The 13,569-nt window shown below is 52.2% G+C and overlaps 4 protein-coding genes across 4 annotated transcripts; 1 reads left to right on the forward strand and 3 right to left on the reverse strand.

Moving 5' to 3' along the window:
* Positions 1-569: 569 nt before the first annotated feature.
* Positions 570-4,817, reverse strand: J4E82_004881 (uncharacterized protein; the record flags this gene model as incomplete). The annotated part of the gene is made up of 2 exons (XM_051731154.1): positions 570-1,576; positions 1,628-4,817. 2 exons carry the CDS (start codon positions 4,815-4,817, stop codon positions 570-572), a joined length of 4,197 nt encoding a protein of 1,398 aa, XP_051589089.1.
* Positions 4,818-5,295: 478 nt separating this feature from the next.
* Positions 5,296-7,938, reverse strand: J4E82_004882 (uncharacterized protein; the record flags this gene model as incomplete). The annotated part of the gene is made up of 1 exon (XM_051731155.1): positions 5,296-7,938. The coding sequence occupies one exon, from the start codon at positions 7,936-7,938 to the stop codon at positions 5,296-5,298; it is 2,643 nt and encodes an 880-aa protein (XP_051589090.1).
* A 1,515-nt stretch (positions 7,939-9,453) lies between these two features.
* J4E82_004883 (uncharacterized protein) lies at positions 9,454-11,049 on the forward strand (the record flags this gene model as incomplete). The annotated part of the gene is made up of 1 exon (XM_051731156.1): positions 9,454-11,049. The coding sequence occupies one exon, from the start codon at positions 9,454-9,456 to the stop codon at positions 11,047-11,049; it is 1,596 nt and encodes a 531-aa protein (XP_051589091.1).
* A 178-nt stretch (positions 11,050-11,227) lies between these two features.
* Positions 11,228-12,419, reverse strand: J4E82_004884 (uncharacterized protein; the record flags this gene model as incomplete). The annotated part of the gene is made up of 2 exons (XM_051731157.1): positions 11,228-11,790; positions 12,026-12,419. The coding sequence occupies 2 exons, from the start codon at positions 12,417-12,419 to the stop codon at positions 11,228-11,230; spliced, it is 957 nt and encodes a 318-aa protein (XP_051589092.1).
* Positions 12,420-13,569: the final 1,150 nt, after the last annotated feature.

Here is a 13,569-nt window from a genome sequence, read left to right on the forward strand (position 1 = left end):
GACATACAGTTGAAGTACAGCGAGCAAAGTGCTATGGAAGAGGTTAGCATGCGGCAGTACTTCTCCTCTGCCGTTGCCCATGTGCCTCAACGATGGTTCAACGGGTTCCCACCAAATCCAGCACACCCTGACAAACCATCATTGGCACGTCCTGCGTCTTTGCTTATCCACTTCGCTTCGAACAGAGACGGTAAACGTCCAGAGAGGATGGCGTACTGGGCCGGAGTAGCGCGGAGCAAGGGTGATGAATGGATCAAACCGCTCAACGAAACAGGGTACCCAGCTGAACTTGAGGAGTACTGGGCGAGAATAGGGAAAGGAGAGGATGTTGAGAACCTGTGTAAGGAGATTGGGGCACGGGTTTGGACTTAGCGCTCTTGTACCATTGCTATAAGACTTGGACGAATAACTCGCCTTGGATAGATCCATTCGAGGTTTCATGCACTTCAGGCTGAACGGGATCAGAAGTTTGTGGGTTTTGAACAGAGATTTAATTCAACAATGGGGTATACCCTCCTCCAGCCATGCCGTCCTTACCGAACGCCTGATCAACGCCTACCGCCTCACTCTTACTTGACACTCATTTCCAATCCCCCATCCCTTCCGTTGTTGACATGCATGATACTGCTCCTCATGGCAGATCTCGTATTCTGATTGTCGCTATCCACTCCCCGCTCTAGCCTCTCCCACAGACCGCCATTAGCCGGTGGCCCAGATCCCAAACTCTCCCTGACATCCACCGCAGAATCCACAATACCTAGACCTTGAACTCTCGCACCCAGGTCCTCGATAACCTCGTGCTGTCTAGCCTTCTTGGCCTTGTACAACGTCTGCTCTACAGAGCCCGGAAGATAGATGCGTTTGGCGCCTAGTGTGCGCTTGATATCTTCAAGGAGGACTTCCATCGGGCAGATGTAGGCGATTTGGTTCTTGTGACAGAATGCGAGGACGTGGCCGACGACTTTGTGGTGGCCGTTTTGCACGACCCAGGCTCCGCTGTCGCCGCCTTTGCCGAATCCACCGGCGACGTGCCAGGAGCGTGAGAAGGACTTGCGGTGATAGATGCGAACGGCGGACATGACGCTGCTGATCATGCCGCCTTGGAGGCCGGTTGTCCGGCCGAAACAATGCACAGACATACCACCGAGAGACGAAGTGGGGGCAACGCCGTTAGGATACTCGTCTTCTTCTGGAGTGAAGTTACGGCGGTTGACTGGCTTTTCGAGCTTGGAGGCTATCGCACGTTGTTCGGGTGTCATGTTGCCCATGCAGAAGCGACGACCTCCTTGGCATATATTATATGGTTGAAGGCGATCTTCTTTGAGTTTGAGGAGCGCCCAGTCAATTTCATGGAGGATACCATCGCGTTTCCAGCGGCGAATTCCGGAAGAAGCATGAACGTGACCTAGCTCGTGCGAGGAAAGATGGTCGTCGTCGCGATCTTCTTCGTTAGGGAAGAAGTCTGCGTCGACGTCATCGATGGCTGGTTGTGTGATCTTAATCTCCTCGCCTTCGCCTGGAACAATGCCGTCAATATCACCCATAGTTGCGCGCGAGACGATGGAATCGGCCATGTCTGAAACGAGATTAGCATTGGCGCCTTTCATGGAATACCTAGTTGACGTACCTTCTGCAGAGTCATCGTCAGATTCGAGCTCGCTGTCGGAAAAGTCGAACGAATCGATATCAGCATCCTCATCCTCACTCTTCAGGTCATCGTCGTCTGAGAGTTCAAGATCCCACATCGCGGCAGGCTCATCCGACTCCAGATAAAGATCTGGCTGCTCACCCATACCCATCAACCAGGGATTGTTCGCTGCACTTGATAACATCACGTCACTGGGAAGAGGGCTATCGGGTTCTTCACCAATGTCATCTTCATCATCAGACGGTGCGTCGAGTAGGTGATGGACGCTCATGCCCAGTGGCCCATCGTCGACCAAAATAACTCCACCATAGGACACTGGAGGCAGGTGTTCACCCCTGAAAGCTCCAATAGAAGCGCCACATAGTGGACGCTCCTGATGATAAGGATTCATCACTTGCATGTCAGCATCGTAGGCATTGGTGTTCATCATCGATCGATGGGGTGGCCTAGTTCGGCGCGACGAACGGCTCATTTTGGACCGCCTGATCTTTCCCCTCCGGACTTTGAGATCATACACGTTCTCATCGTAGCGGAAGCGACGACTAAGGATAGCTTTGACCTTGGCCACACTGGTACAGGTGACAAACACAGTAGGCTTGGCTTTCTCGAGTACTTCTCCAATAGCGACAAGATCAATGCTGACAGTCTCTTCAGAGTCTCTGAGTGCGCGTTCAATCAGACGCTCAAGGCGGGGCAACATAGATGAATGCCACTCATCCACAATCTCGGGAGTAAATTTGACGGGGAAGAGGCGAAGTTTTGGCCGAGGAGCGTGTTCCATATCGGTCTCGATTTGTATTGAGGACGTGACGTAGCTCTCACTCGAGTCGACTGTCCTGCTTTGAACCTCGGGTTCAGGTGTAGGATAGCCGAGAGTAGCTTGTGGCCAGTGCCTCAGCCCATCACTGACCAGGGCTGAGACAGTGTTACTGCTCCGTTTTTGTTTTGTCTGGCGCCAAGCCTTCTGGATGATAGTGATTTTGTCTTTGTAGTCTTGAAGCGTTGCGCCTCGATCGGAAGGGTTGCGTGATTGTCGCCATGCGCGCTGGATTATTGAAGCAGCGGTTATCACACGTTCTCTGTACAAAGAAGAATTGTCGCTGAGGTCTTGCGAGTTTGGTGGAGTCTCGACAAGAGTACCTGATTCTTCCAAAGGATCTTTCTGCTCCCACTCCATCTCTGTAGTTTCTTCCTTTGGACTCATCATACGCAAACTTTCTGAGATGCTCTTTCGAATAGAATGTTGCGAGCTCCGGGATGGATTACGAGCCAATGAGAGATCTGGCGACTTCTTCGAGAGAGACTTGGTCCTTTCCAGCGCCTGTGATCCCTTTTCCAGTGCCCATCGCTTTGCGCTCCTATATGATGGGCTTGACTGGGCATCGGTTGCTATTTGTGGCTGACTTACGCTCTTGCGCTTCAATGGAGATGCTTGCTGTATAGGTGTGGAACCCGGTCTGAGTTCACTCAAGTCGAAACCAGGTTCAGATTCGTCGAGCATGCAGCAGCGTTGCAATCTGGTAAGGATGCGTGTGTAGACCTGCGGGACATCGATCGCGTTATCGCCCTTGACATCAGCGGCCCAGAAGCAGTCGCGCACTACCTGCATGTAGGCTGTTCCGCATTTGGAAGCAAGCCTACGGATGTACACATCTTCTATCCGTTGTTTGAAGTCACTGAGGGTGTACTTTTGCTTCCAGAGGTCAAGCAGAGGCACCCATAATCCTATTTCGAGCAGTACCAGTCCTAGGCCATAGAGATCGAAATTGGCGTTGTACTCTTGGTCCTTGTTTCCGGTAAATTTAGGATCTTCCGGGTGACGATAGATGTTCAATGCTGGTGTCGTTCTGGAAGTCTCAATGTCAAAGTCGGAGAACAGGTCGAAGGAACATATGACAGGTGCTCGCAGCGAGTATTGCAATGCTCTGCTGTTGGCAGATTGTCTCTTGCTCTTCTTGAAGACCATGATGTTGGTGCTGTTGACGTCCTTGTGAAGGAAATTGTCGCCATGAACCTTGCTGAAGGTCAAGGCGAGCGTAAAGGCCAGACGAAAGCGGTCTTCAAGCGGCGGAGTGGCACTGTTGGAGTTGTGTTGAGACTTGGAGCCAGTCTGCAATACACTGAGCAGTGTGACTGGCTTGAGTTCCTCAACTGGCTTGTGAGAGTCGGCTGGTCCTGAGTAGACCGAGGTGGGTAGTTCAAAGACGAGACCAAAACGTGGCTGCTTTGGGTCTTCAAAGTAACCAAGACACTTGAGAGTACCGTGGAAAGATTGGTTGTGGGTCAGCTTCGTCAAGATGGACAGGAGATTCTCGAGGCGGTCCGTGGGTGGAGATACTTCAGTGAGTCGATAGGTAGGGTCGTAACATGCGTAGTCAACCAGAACGCAAGTCTCTATGTTCCTACTTCCATCCGTCTTCCAGGGGTTCGTGGAGCTGTGGCGAGATCGGAGACGACCGATGACACGAACAGAGGTAGTCCCGACGCTCTCGTATGGTGGGGGTTCCTCGTCAGGGAGGATCAGGTCTGCAGGATCTAGTTTTGGTGGAAGATGAGACTTGGGTGTGTGTGCATTCAGAGGAAAGGTGGCTGGGTTAACAAGTGTCAAGTCAGAGGCGTTGTAGTCGGGCGACAAGAAAACGGGAGTAGATATGGTGGGACGCGGCGCAGCTTTTCCTGGACTGATAGCACGTTCATTGCTTCTCTGGGCTCTTCGATTTCGTGAAAGATCGTAGAGTATGTCGATGGAGGTGGTAAGGTCCTTGATGAGGTCCTCGTAACGTGACCTGTCGGCGGCCGCCCACGAGGGGAGGTCAGGCCGGCTCTTCTCTCCAGACAGTGTCTTTCCCCCGCCCGCAGCAGATGTGCCCGGGTGCATCTTTTCCGCCTCATCGAGGATTTCCTTGATCGTACCGAGCACGCTTGTGACTGTCTCTGTCATGCCTGCCTCTTCCACGCTGTCGTCGATGTCGCCCTGCTTCCCCTTGGAGTTGTCGCTCCAGTCGACGCCCCATGTTATGAGCCGGTCTTTCTGTATCCTAAACTTGCGATGCAGCGCATGCGACTCAGGCGTATCTTTGGCGTCCTGTTCCACAACGGCATCGCATGTGGTTTTGGTATCGGAATAGAGCTGTGTCAGGCGCCGGGGTAGTCTACTGATGGTCTCCATGGTCACGACTGGCTTGAGGCTTGTCGCAACGGGTATTCTGACGCGCGACGGGCGAGGGCGGAGGGATATTAAGTGTGACGAGATAAAGACATGAAGGAAGCCTGCAGCGCGTTTGCCTGGAAGGTGGTCGTCATGGCACAAGACCCGTGTTCAGTCAACTGGGCTGACTGGGGTGCATTTGGTGGTTGCCTACAGCCAGCCCTAGCACCGCCTCGCTGCCGTAGACGAGTGGGGGGAGAGAACATAACGCCGCCGAAGCCCGCCAATAATATGCCGTCCAACTCCGCCCGCGCCTGCGCCTCCACCTCGGCAGCTACAGCAGCTGGTCTTCATCACAAGGCATTATCGCTAGCACACACACATACTCGACAATCTTGCTCACTTGGAGGCTGTGACACATGCTTTTGTTTCTATTGCTACATTGTTCTCACTCGTGCTGCCCATTTGCTAGCTCTGCGACGACAAACTATGTAAACATCTAGTCCTCAGTGAGATCACCATACTCCCACTGGCCGCGGCGCTCCTCCTTGGCTACGTCTTGCTTCTTCTTCATGGCAGCAAGCACGCTGGCGTTGCGCTCCCATGGCCGCAGCTTCTTTGGCACCATGGCAAGACCTTCGCTAAGGATATCGGCGTTGATGCTTTCTGTGCCGTCTTTGCTCTGGTCGGGGTTGTACAATGTTACCCAGAGCATGCCATCCTTCTCAGTAGCCTCAACTCTGGCGACGAGCTCGCGGTCAGCTGTCTCTTGCGAGATGAAGCTGACGGCGTCGGCAAGGTACTCAGAGTTGCCAGGAAGCTGAACAAACGCCAACTGGGCCTCTACAGCCTGCGGCTTCAGTTTCGATGGGAGGAACTCGGCTTGTGAGAGAGGACGAAGGCGGGCCCATGGGATCGTCTCCGAGTTACCGTAGTCAATGTAAACGACCTCAGCCTTCTTGTTCTCTCGGTCATTGCGTCGGATGCGCGCACGGTACCATTGGTCGTCAGCAGTGAACTTGGCTGCTACGAACTCGCCGGCCTTGGGTGCATCTGGCAGACTAGCGCTGTTTGCTGGGTTGAGATGGAACTTGCTGAAGGCGCTCATTAAGGATGTCAAGGCTGATGTGCCGCTGCCGATCTGCTGCAGACGAAGTCTTCCGTCGTCTTCAACGTGGGTGATCATAACATCGCGGTAGTCTGCCTTCCTTGATGGTTCAGCGTCGCCGTTGGTGGGCTCAGCAACTGCTGCTGTTTCGTCATCTCCTTCTTGAGACGGATCGTAATCTTGCCACAAGTTCTTTCGTGCATCCTTGGCCTTTTGCTCAGCCGCAAACAGTTCGTTTGCGTTGCCAGACTTCTCTGCTGAGTAGGCATGAACCGTAGCCAGACCTTCCTCAACCAGAGTCTTTGCAAAGTTCTCACGGTTAATGTACAGAGTACCAATGAAGCCACCGACCTTGTCGCAGTCTTCGACGTCAATTTCGACGTCGCGCTGCTGACAGCGGCGGTTGGCAAACTCATGTGCCTCTTTGCCAAACGGTTCGCCCTTTTCGCTTTCATTTCTCGCTGATCGAGGTGCGCGAATACCGGAGAGGACAAAGGTGAGCTTCGCGTTCTCGCGAGGTACTAAAACAGTAAAGCGTGATCCTGACTTGACGAAGTCGACAATGGCCGGTACCTTGCGTTGCCGCGAAAGCAGAGTGAGTTGACGCTTGGCCTTCTCGAGCGACTCCGAGTAGTCGACGTACTGCTTCACCGAGGGAGACTTATCCGACCAGAGGCCCTTCTTTTCAGCTTGTGCAGTGGACTCGGCGAGGAGGAGGTCGTCGTAGATCGGGCTCCTGTCGGCATCGTCCTGTCGGTGGCGGATTACTGAAGCCATACCGCTCTCAACAAGCATCAAACCAACGTTCTTGCCCTGGAAAGTGACGGTGCACATCTCACGCTCGTCATAGCCCTCGGTCGCCGGTCGCTTTCCGTCGACGTGGAACTTGACGTGCTTGCCGATGAGCTTCTTGCGCAAGAACTCCTTTGCCTCAGCCACCCATGGTGATTGCTTGGGATCGGTCGGCTTCGGTTGACGGACGCTGCTGAGGTTGATGCGCTTCTCTGCACCCGCCTTGTTCCGAATGAAGATGGTGTCGGCGCTCTGAACACGGCTGACGGTGGCTTCTTGCTCGCCTGCCTTGCTGACCTTGGGCGCAACATGCTCCTTGTAGACACCCAGGCGACCATCCTTTGCCTGCTTCTCGGCCCCCCTCAATATGCCCATCCTCTGCCCGAGGAGGGTGGTGTGGTGGTCGGTACATTTGGCCAATCCGTTCTTAAGCAGGAAAGGTGTGATGCTGCCTTGGGTAGGATGCTTTACGTCTGCGACAATTTGGCCGTTGGGTGTTGTGCCCAGAACCTCGACAAGGACTCCTCGCTGTAATAGCCTAGCCTCGACGAATTGTTGCGCGTCGTCACCAAATGGCTCGGCTGGCTGGACTTTGCCGTCGGAGGGGTTTGTTCGCTGTGTTGCTGGTGCGCGGACACCGGCGAGGAGGACCATCGTTTGCACGTGCTCGGTGGGCGAGAGGAGGAATCGCACGATGAGGCGGTCGCCAGAGAGGACCTTCTCAACAATCGAGTCAATGTCTTTGCCCTTGTTCTGTTCAACAAACTGTTGCGGATCGCTCAGCTCTGAAGACGAGTTGATCCTGCCGCCAGTCTCAGCCCAGAGGCCCTTGGAGTCTGCCCTAGCGCGGGCTTCATCTACTGCAAGTCGTTCGAGCAGGTTGGCAGCTTCATCCGAGTCTTCCTTGCGACCGGCGTCGTCTCGCAGCTTCACCCAGCCCGCAGCGACGGCTTGTTGCGGAAGAATCTCCTTGTTCGGTGTGACGATGAGGCCATATTCGCGGTTTGCGCCAGTCGGTATCTTATACAGAACTTGGAAACGCACGACCTTGCCTACAAGCAGACGTCGGAGGTAGTCGCGTGACTCGAAGGCAAAAGGCTCGTCTCCCTCTCGTCGCAGTCTCGGCGCGGTTACAAAGGCTAAGCTCAGTGTACGCTCTGCTTTGGGGTTGTTGATGTTGTGTAGGACGACAGTATCGCCGGAAAGGACGCTCTTAACTTTTGCTTCGAAGAGGTTGCTCATGATGGACGTCGGATAGCTGCAGAACGGGAGGGGAGCTGTTAGCTACCGTGTCCAGAGAGCTTCAGATGCCAGGTGGGGCCACGCAACAATTCCCCTGCACTTACCTGAAGGAGATACCAAAATGGGGTCAATGTACCAAGGGGAGTTTTTGGGAGGTGCAATTGATGTGTGGAATGTATGTCAATTGCAATTCGGGGATAGTGAAGCTACGTGTTGTTATGGCGGGCAAAAACCGCCGTTGCTACTCAGGGACCGCTCGCTGTGGGGTCAGAGGCCTAGGCGAAGCTAGACGTCACCGCCGCCGCCTTCCAGACTTCTATTACTCCAAACTGTACTACCCCCAACTTGAACACCACGCCAAAATCTATCTGGGTACCTGGATACAAATGTCGATTCTCACGTGCCACCGCTGATAGAGAGCCACGTGCCGTAAGCCCGCAAATTATGCTTCACATCACAGCAAACACGCCGCGACAGACACTCTCTTAGGCTTCCGTGTCTGGAGTGCGCTCCGCCTGGGAATACTATCAAATACCTTTGCAGTATATCTACTCAGGAGACTATTTCCTTCCCGAGACGCCCTCTTCCTTGCTGCCCTGCTTCTCTCGTTGTTGAAAAACTACCTGGTCCAAAGACAATTCCGCGTTACGACCCGACAATGCTGGTAAGCGGACTTTGCCAGGGGTACACGTGGGACGCTTGAACTGTGCCGCAGACGAGCATTAACTCCCCGCCCAACTTGGCAGGAGACCCGTCCACACCTCGCAACCCTGACATACGGTGAAGATGGACGACGCGTCGCCCCCAAGACGTCCTCGACCAGTTGTTTCATGCCTTAGATGTCGCGAGAAAAAGCTGAAATGCGACCGCACAACGCCATGCGAAAATTGCACCAAAGCATCCATTGCTGAGACCTGCACTTACAATCGAAGCGGCATCATCATTCCAGCTGCATCCAAAGTAAAACGACCCCGACTATCGAGCACTTCTGACAGTGCGCCTTTAAGCTTGCTCGACGATCTTCAGCACCGAATGGCAAAAGTGGAAGAGCTTTTGGGCGTTGCTCGTGCACATCAAAGCTCAGCAATAACACGCATCGACCGGCCGACGTCGACAGATCTTCCTCTGCTTGGCATGGTCGTTGCTGAAGGAGATCGGTCACAGTATCATGGGCAGAACGACAGGGTTACGCTCCTCAATCAGGCAAGAAAATAACAGCACTATGATTCCGGGCACTGAATTAACTGAATCCAGTTCCTCGATGTCAAAGATTTTCTCAATAGGATGGTTTACGATGGACCATTAATGGCATCTGCCAAGAAGATCAAGTTTCTTGAGAACAAATCCAGAGGGAATTCACTATCACTGCTACATCGCCGGAAAGACCATGAATCTTCGCCTACATTGCTAAAGCTCTGGGGGTCGCTACCTCCAAAGCCTTACTGTGATAGGCTAGTTTCGATATACTTCAAGTATTTCGAGCGAACTATGCGTGTTCTTCATCGCCCAACATTCATGCGTCAGTATGAAAGGCTATGGCATAACAACGAATCCGAGATCGGTTCCTCATCCAGCATCATCGCACAGCTCACAAGCCTTATGACCAGAGCTTACTTGCTGGATAACGCAACAAACGCCAACGAGTACGAAGCCCATACGCTCTATCTAAAAGAGACAGCTATCAACTATGTCGAAGCATGGCTCGACGAACTTGGACGAAAACAGAGGACCGAGCTATCAACCCTTCAAGTCGAGATACTTGTGCTATTTTCCAGTAGCGTTCGAAAGCCAGAGACGCTTTGGCGTTCTAGTGGCGCTCTTGTACGCTCAGCTATGATGATTGGCTTACATTGGGATCCGGCCAACATAAAGTCTATTTCACTTTATCAGAAGGAGATGCGAAAGCGGCTGTGGGCAACCGTTCTAGAAATCGACCTACAAGCGTCAATGATGGGAGGAATGCCCTTGATAGCTCCTGATCTCGACAATTACAATCCAGTACCGACAAATTTGAACGATGAGGATTTCGATGAATCTTCAACAAAGATACCCGCTTCGCGCCCACTCAGCGATCTCACAGACACTGTATACCAGGTTTACCTTGCTACATCTCTTCCTCAGCGGTTCGAGGCTCTTTCGCTTGTGCAGCGCTCGACACCTGATGCGAACGAGGCAATCGAAATAGGGAGAAAAGTCGAAAAGTGCTTAGTTTCCAAACCCTCGATCCTCAGCTTGCACCGCAGTCAACTAATGCCTGGTGATCGAGGTGATCTATTGCATCGCGTTCTTCTCGATTTGTACCTTCGGCGACCGCTATTCTGCTTGTACAAACCACTCCTTTATAACGACCAGGGAAACCCCGAAGCGACCAAAGAAGTCTGGCTACATTGCATCGATTCATCGCTAGCCATACTCGCCTATCAGGATTTCTATAATCCTCCAATCTTGAAAGAAGCAGCTGATGGACCATCATCGGAGCAAGACTTTTACTATTATACGTGCAAAACAGACACTTTGTGGGCAGCTCTTATGATATGCCAGCGCATCAAACAAATTTGCCAGCACCCGGAGCAGCAAATGCACGCACATCATGAACAAGCACTTGTTGCAACTGTGCAAAATACCATCAGATCTCTCATCGCGAGAATGGGCCGCAAAGGAAGTGATTTGAAAGACATCATCTTCCTCTCTCTGGTGCTGAAGTGGGTGCAGTTACCGGATCCATGTCCAGAAAGAACTTATGAGCTCCACCTAACCGCCACGAGAACAATGGCGGCTTGTGTCGATCAATTACTGCAGTATGAGCTCCGAAGTAACCATTATCGACATCGACAAGACGAGTACACTGAACCGTTACCGCGCATACGAACTTCCGCAACACCCATGTCGCATATTACCATCAACAGCAACCCCATCACACCGGGACTGGCACTTAATCCATCGCTACCTGAGCGTCGCGCTACACCAAACATTTCTGAGGAAGCTGAACAATGGCTCAGTGACTTTCCTGGGTTAGCTGCCGAGTTTACGAACTTTCAAGCTGAATTGTACAATGGCAACGATGCTTTCAATAGTGGTGTGGCGCAAGATTGGGAATATTTTTGGCAGTGATGATTGCGGTATGGGATAGGCTCACGACAGGTAGCAGAAGAAGAAAAACCTGAGATAAGAAGTGCTGCAATGCAGAGAGATACCCCTTCCATGTTCCGACGTTTCATGTGTTCACGGTTTCTTTTTCATGGTTCATTTACAAAAGACGTTTCATTACGAACACAGCCCCATCATCCAACTATCTTGTCAATCCTTGAACACCTTCCAACACACCCATGGTATGTTTCCACACTCTGTCCCTAGTGTCACTCTGCCTCAGCTTCGCATAACTAACTTCCTTTTTCTCATCACCCCTCTGACCGACAGCATATGCACCACCGCCTCTTTCTCTCATACTACTGAATGCCACATCATTTCCCTCTTTATCGCTCTTCGTATTACCCTTGTCGTCATCCGCCCCAACACCTAAGCCCTGTGCAGGATATCTCCCAGTCCCCAAAAACACCATGACATGCCCGCAAACCTCGGGACTCGTCATGTACCAAGCCATCAATACCTTGGCTACACGCCATAAAATACGGAACCACAAAGGATTCACATGACTCAAGAATGTCGGCCCATCAACTAGCCCAGGGTAAATATGAATAAAAGATATCTTGCCAGCGTGTTTCTCGGCCAGGGCCTCGAAAAGATACGTCTTCATAAAAGAGACGTGCGTGCGGACCGATGTGACGCCGTATTTCTTGGGCGGCGGTGGGCCGATAGGGAGGTTTTTCGCATCGATGCGGTCTTCCATTGTGCCTGCGAAAATAGATATTACGTGGGCACCTGAGGGACTTTGAGAGCGATAGAGGAGTGGGCTTAGGTTGAGGATGAAGCGGATGCGGGAGTAGTATAGGAGAGACATTTGAGTGTCTAGTCCTTCTTTTGTTGCTGGAGGGTTGATTGTTGATGTTAGCATATGGAATTTTTTGTTGCTACTATGCGACTATGCTCCAGTTTCTCATCTGGTAGTAAAAAGTAGAAGAAAACTCACGACCGGATGGTGCTAAAGGTGAGAACGCTTGACTCATGTACAACATATCTATCCTCGGTCCTCCCCCCTTAAACGGCTCTTCCTCCTCGTACCGCTTGATCTGCGCGCACACGGTATCGACATCGCTCATCATCGCCAGATCATTCGCTTTCAAGAACCGCCATTCTGAACCTGGACTCGTCGAGCGCACATCTGTGAGTAAGGCCTCTGCGCGTGAGGCGTCGCGACCAACAAGGTAGACGCGAAGTTTGGATCCGGCGTTGCGGTAAACGGAGGCGAATGCTTTTGCTGTGTATGATCCAATGCCTGATGTGCCGCCTATGATGGCGATGACAAGAGGGGGACCGGTGGGTAGTGTGGTAAGGGTAGCGTGAATCTGGGCGCGGGATGGCATTGCTTGGACAGTTTGACTTTTGTAGGGAGAGCATAGTTAAGTTGCCAAGGGAATGATATTTATATGTATACAGATGCTACTACTCCCCATTCTTCGTGATGGTTGAATGCTTGATTCTACCATTGTGGTTGTCCGGATTAGGAAAATCATGCGCCAGCGGACCTGATGAGTTTAGACCAGATGAGGCGTCCAACAACTTGAGTCCAATGGTATCGTCAGATGTGGATGCGACCGGAAGCTTATTGCGCCGAGATATGGTATTTGATGTATCTTGATGTTGAGCAGATGGAGCTCCTTTGAGCCTCTACCTACGTATGAGGAAGAGTTCGCGCGATGTGTGCATCTTCGGCATAGAGGCGCTCAACCGGCATCTAGCTGCAATTGGTGATCTAGCATACACTGTACCATGTATGTACACGGTGTAATGAATTCCAAGTTTAAGAGATAATACTTGCTGGGGTACGTGACAGTCGTTGAATTTATTTGGGCGCAAAATCGCCACAGTTGCCCAGATGGACCATGTTCAATTAATTTCCGGCTCGCATTTGAAGCCTAGCTCGCTGCAACTGTAGTAGATGTCAAAGTGTACGTGCAAAGGTACTAATGTATGTTGCGAGGCATGGTGCATGCAAACCAATATTTTGGCTGCAGAAACGTGACCGTGGTACGTGTACCATATGCAGCATGCAAGAGGCTGGAAGGCTGGCGCGCATTTTTGACAGTTGAGCCAAACAAGTATCTGCTTCTGCTGAAGTCCGGTAGGATGACTTGACGCTGACGCGGCGCTCGTATGCACGGCGGAACGAGATTCGCCCAAGGGCGCGGGGTAGGATCGAGTGGTGAGCACAACATGTCTTATCAGCCGGGCCGGATGGCGATCTGGTGTTTGTGTTTCACCACAGCGATCAGATGGCTACAAGGGCAATGGATGTCGCGCATGACGACCGTGGCTGAGACAACGGACTCGGACCTCGTAGCAAAAGATGCGAGTGCGGGAATAAAAAGAGGAAACACGATGGGCGATGGCAAACAGATGGCAAAGTTGAGGCTATGCTATGCAGACTAGACAGGCTTAAAGTAGGTCGCTCCAGATTTCCGAGTGGAGCCGTTTGCGGTAGCGGCTGACACGAGGAGCTAATGGTGGAACGTG

This window comes from Alternaria postmessia, assembly GCF_024291825.1.
Source record: "Alternaria postmessia strain BMP 2775 chromosome Unknown scaffold_24, whole genome shotgun sequence".
NCBI classification, from domain to species: domain Eukaryota; kingdom Fungi; phylum Ascomycota; class Dothideomycetes; order Pleosporales; family Pleosporaceae; genus Alternaria; species Alternaria postmessia.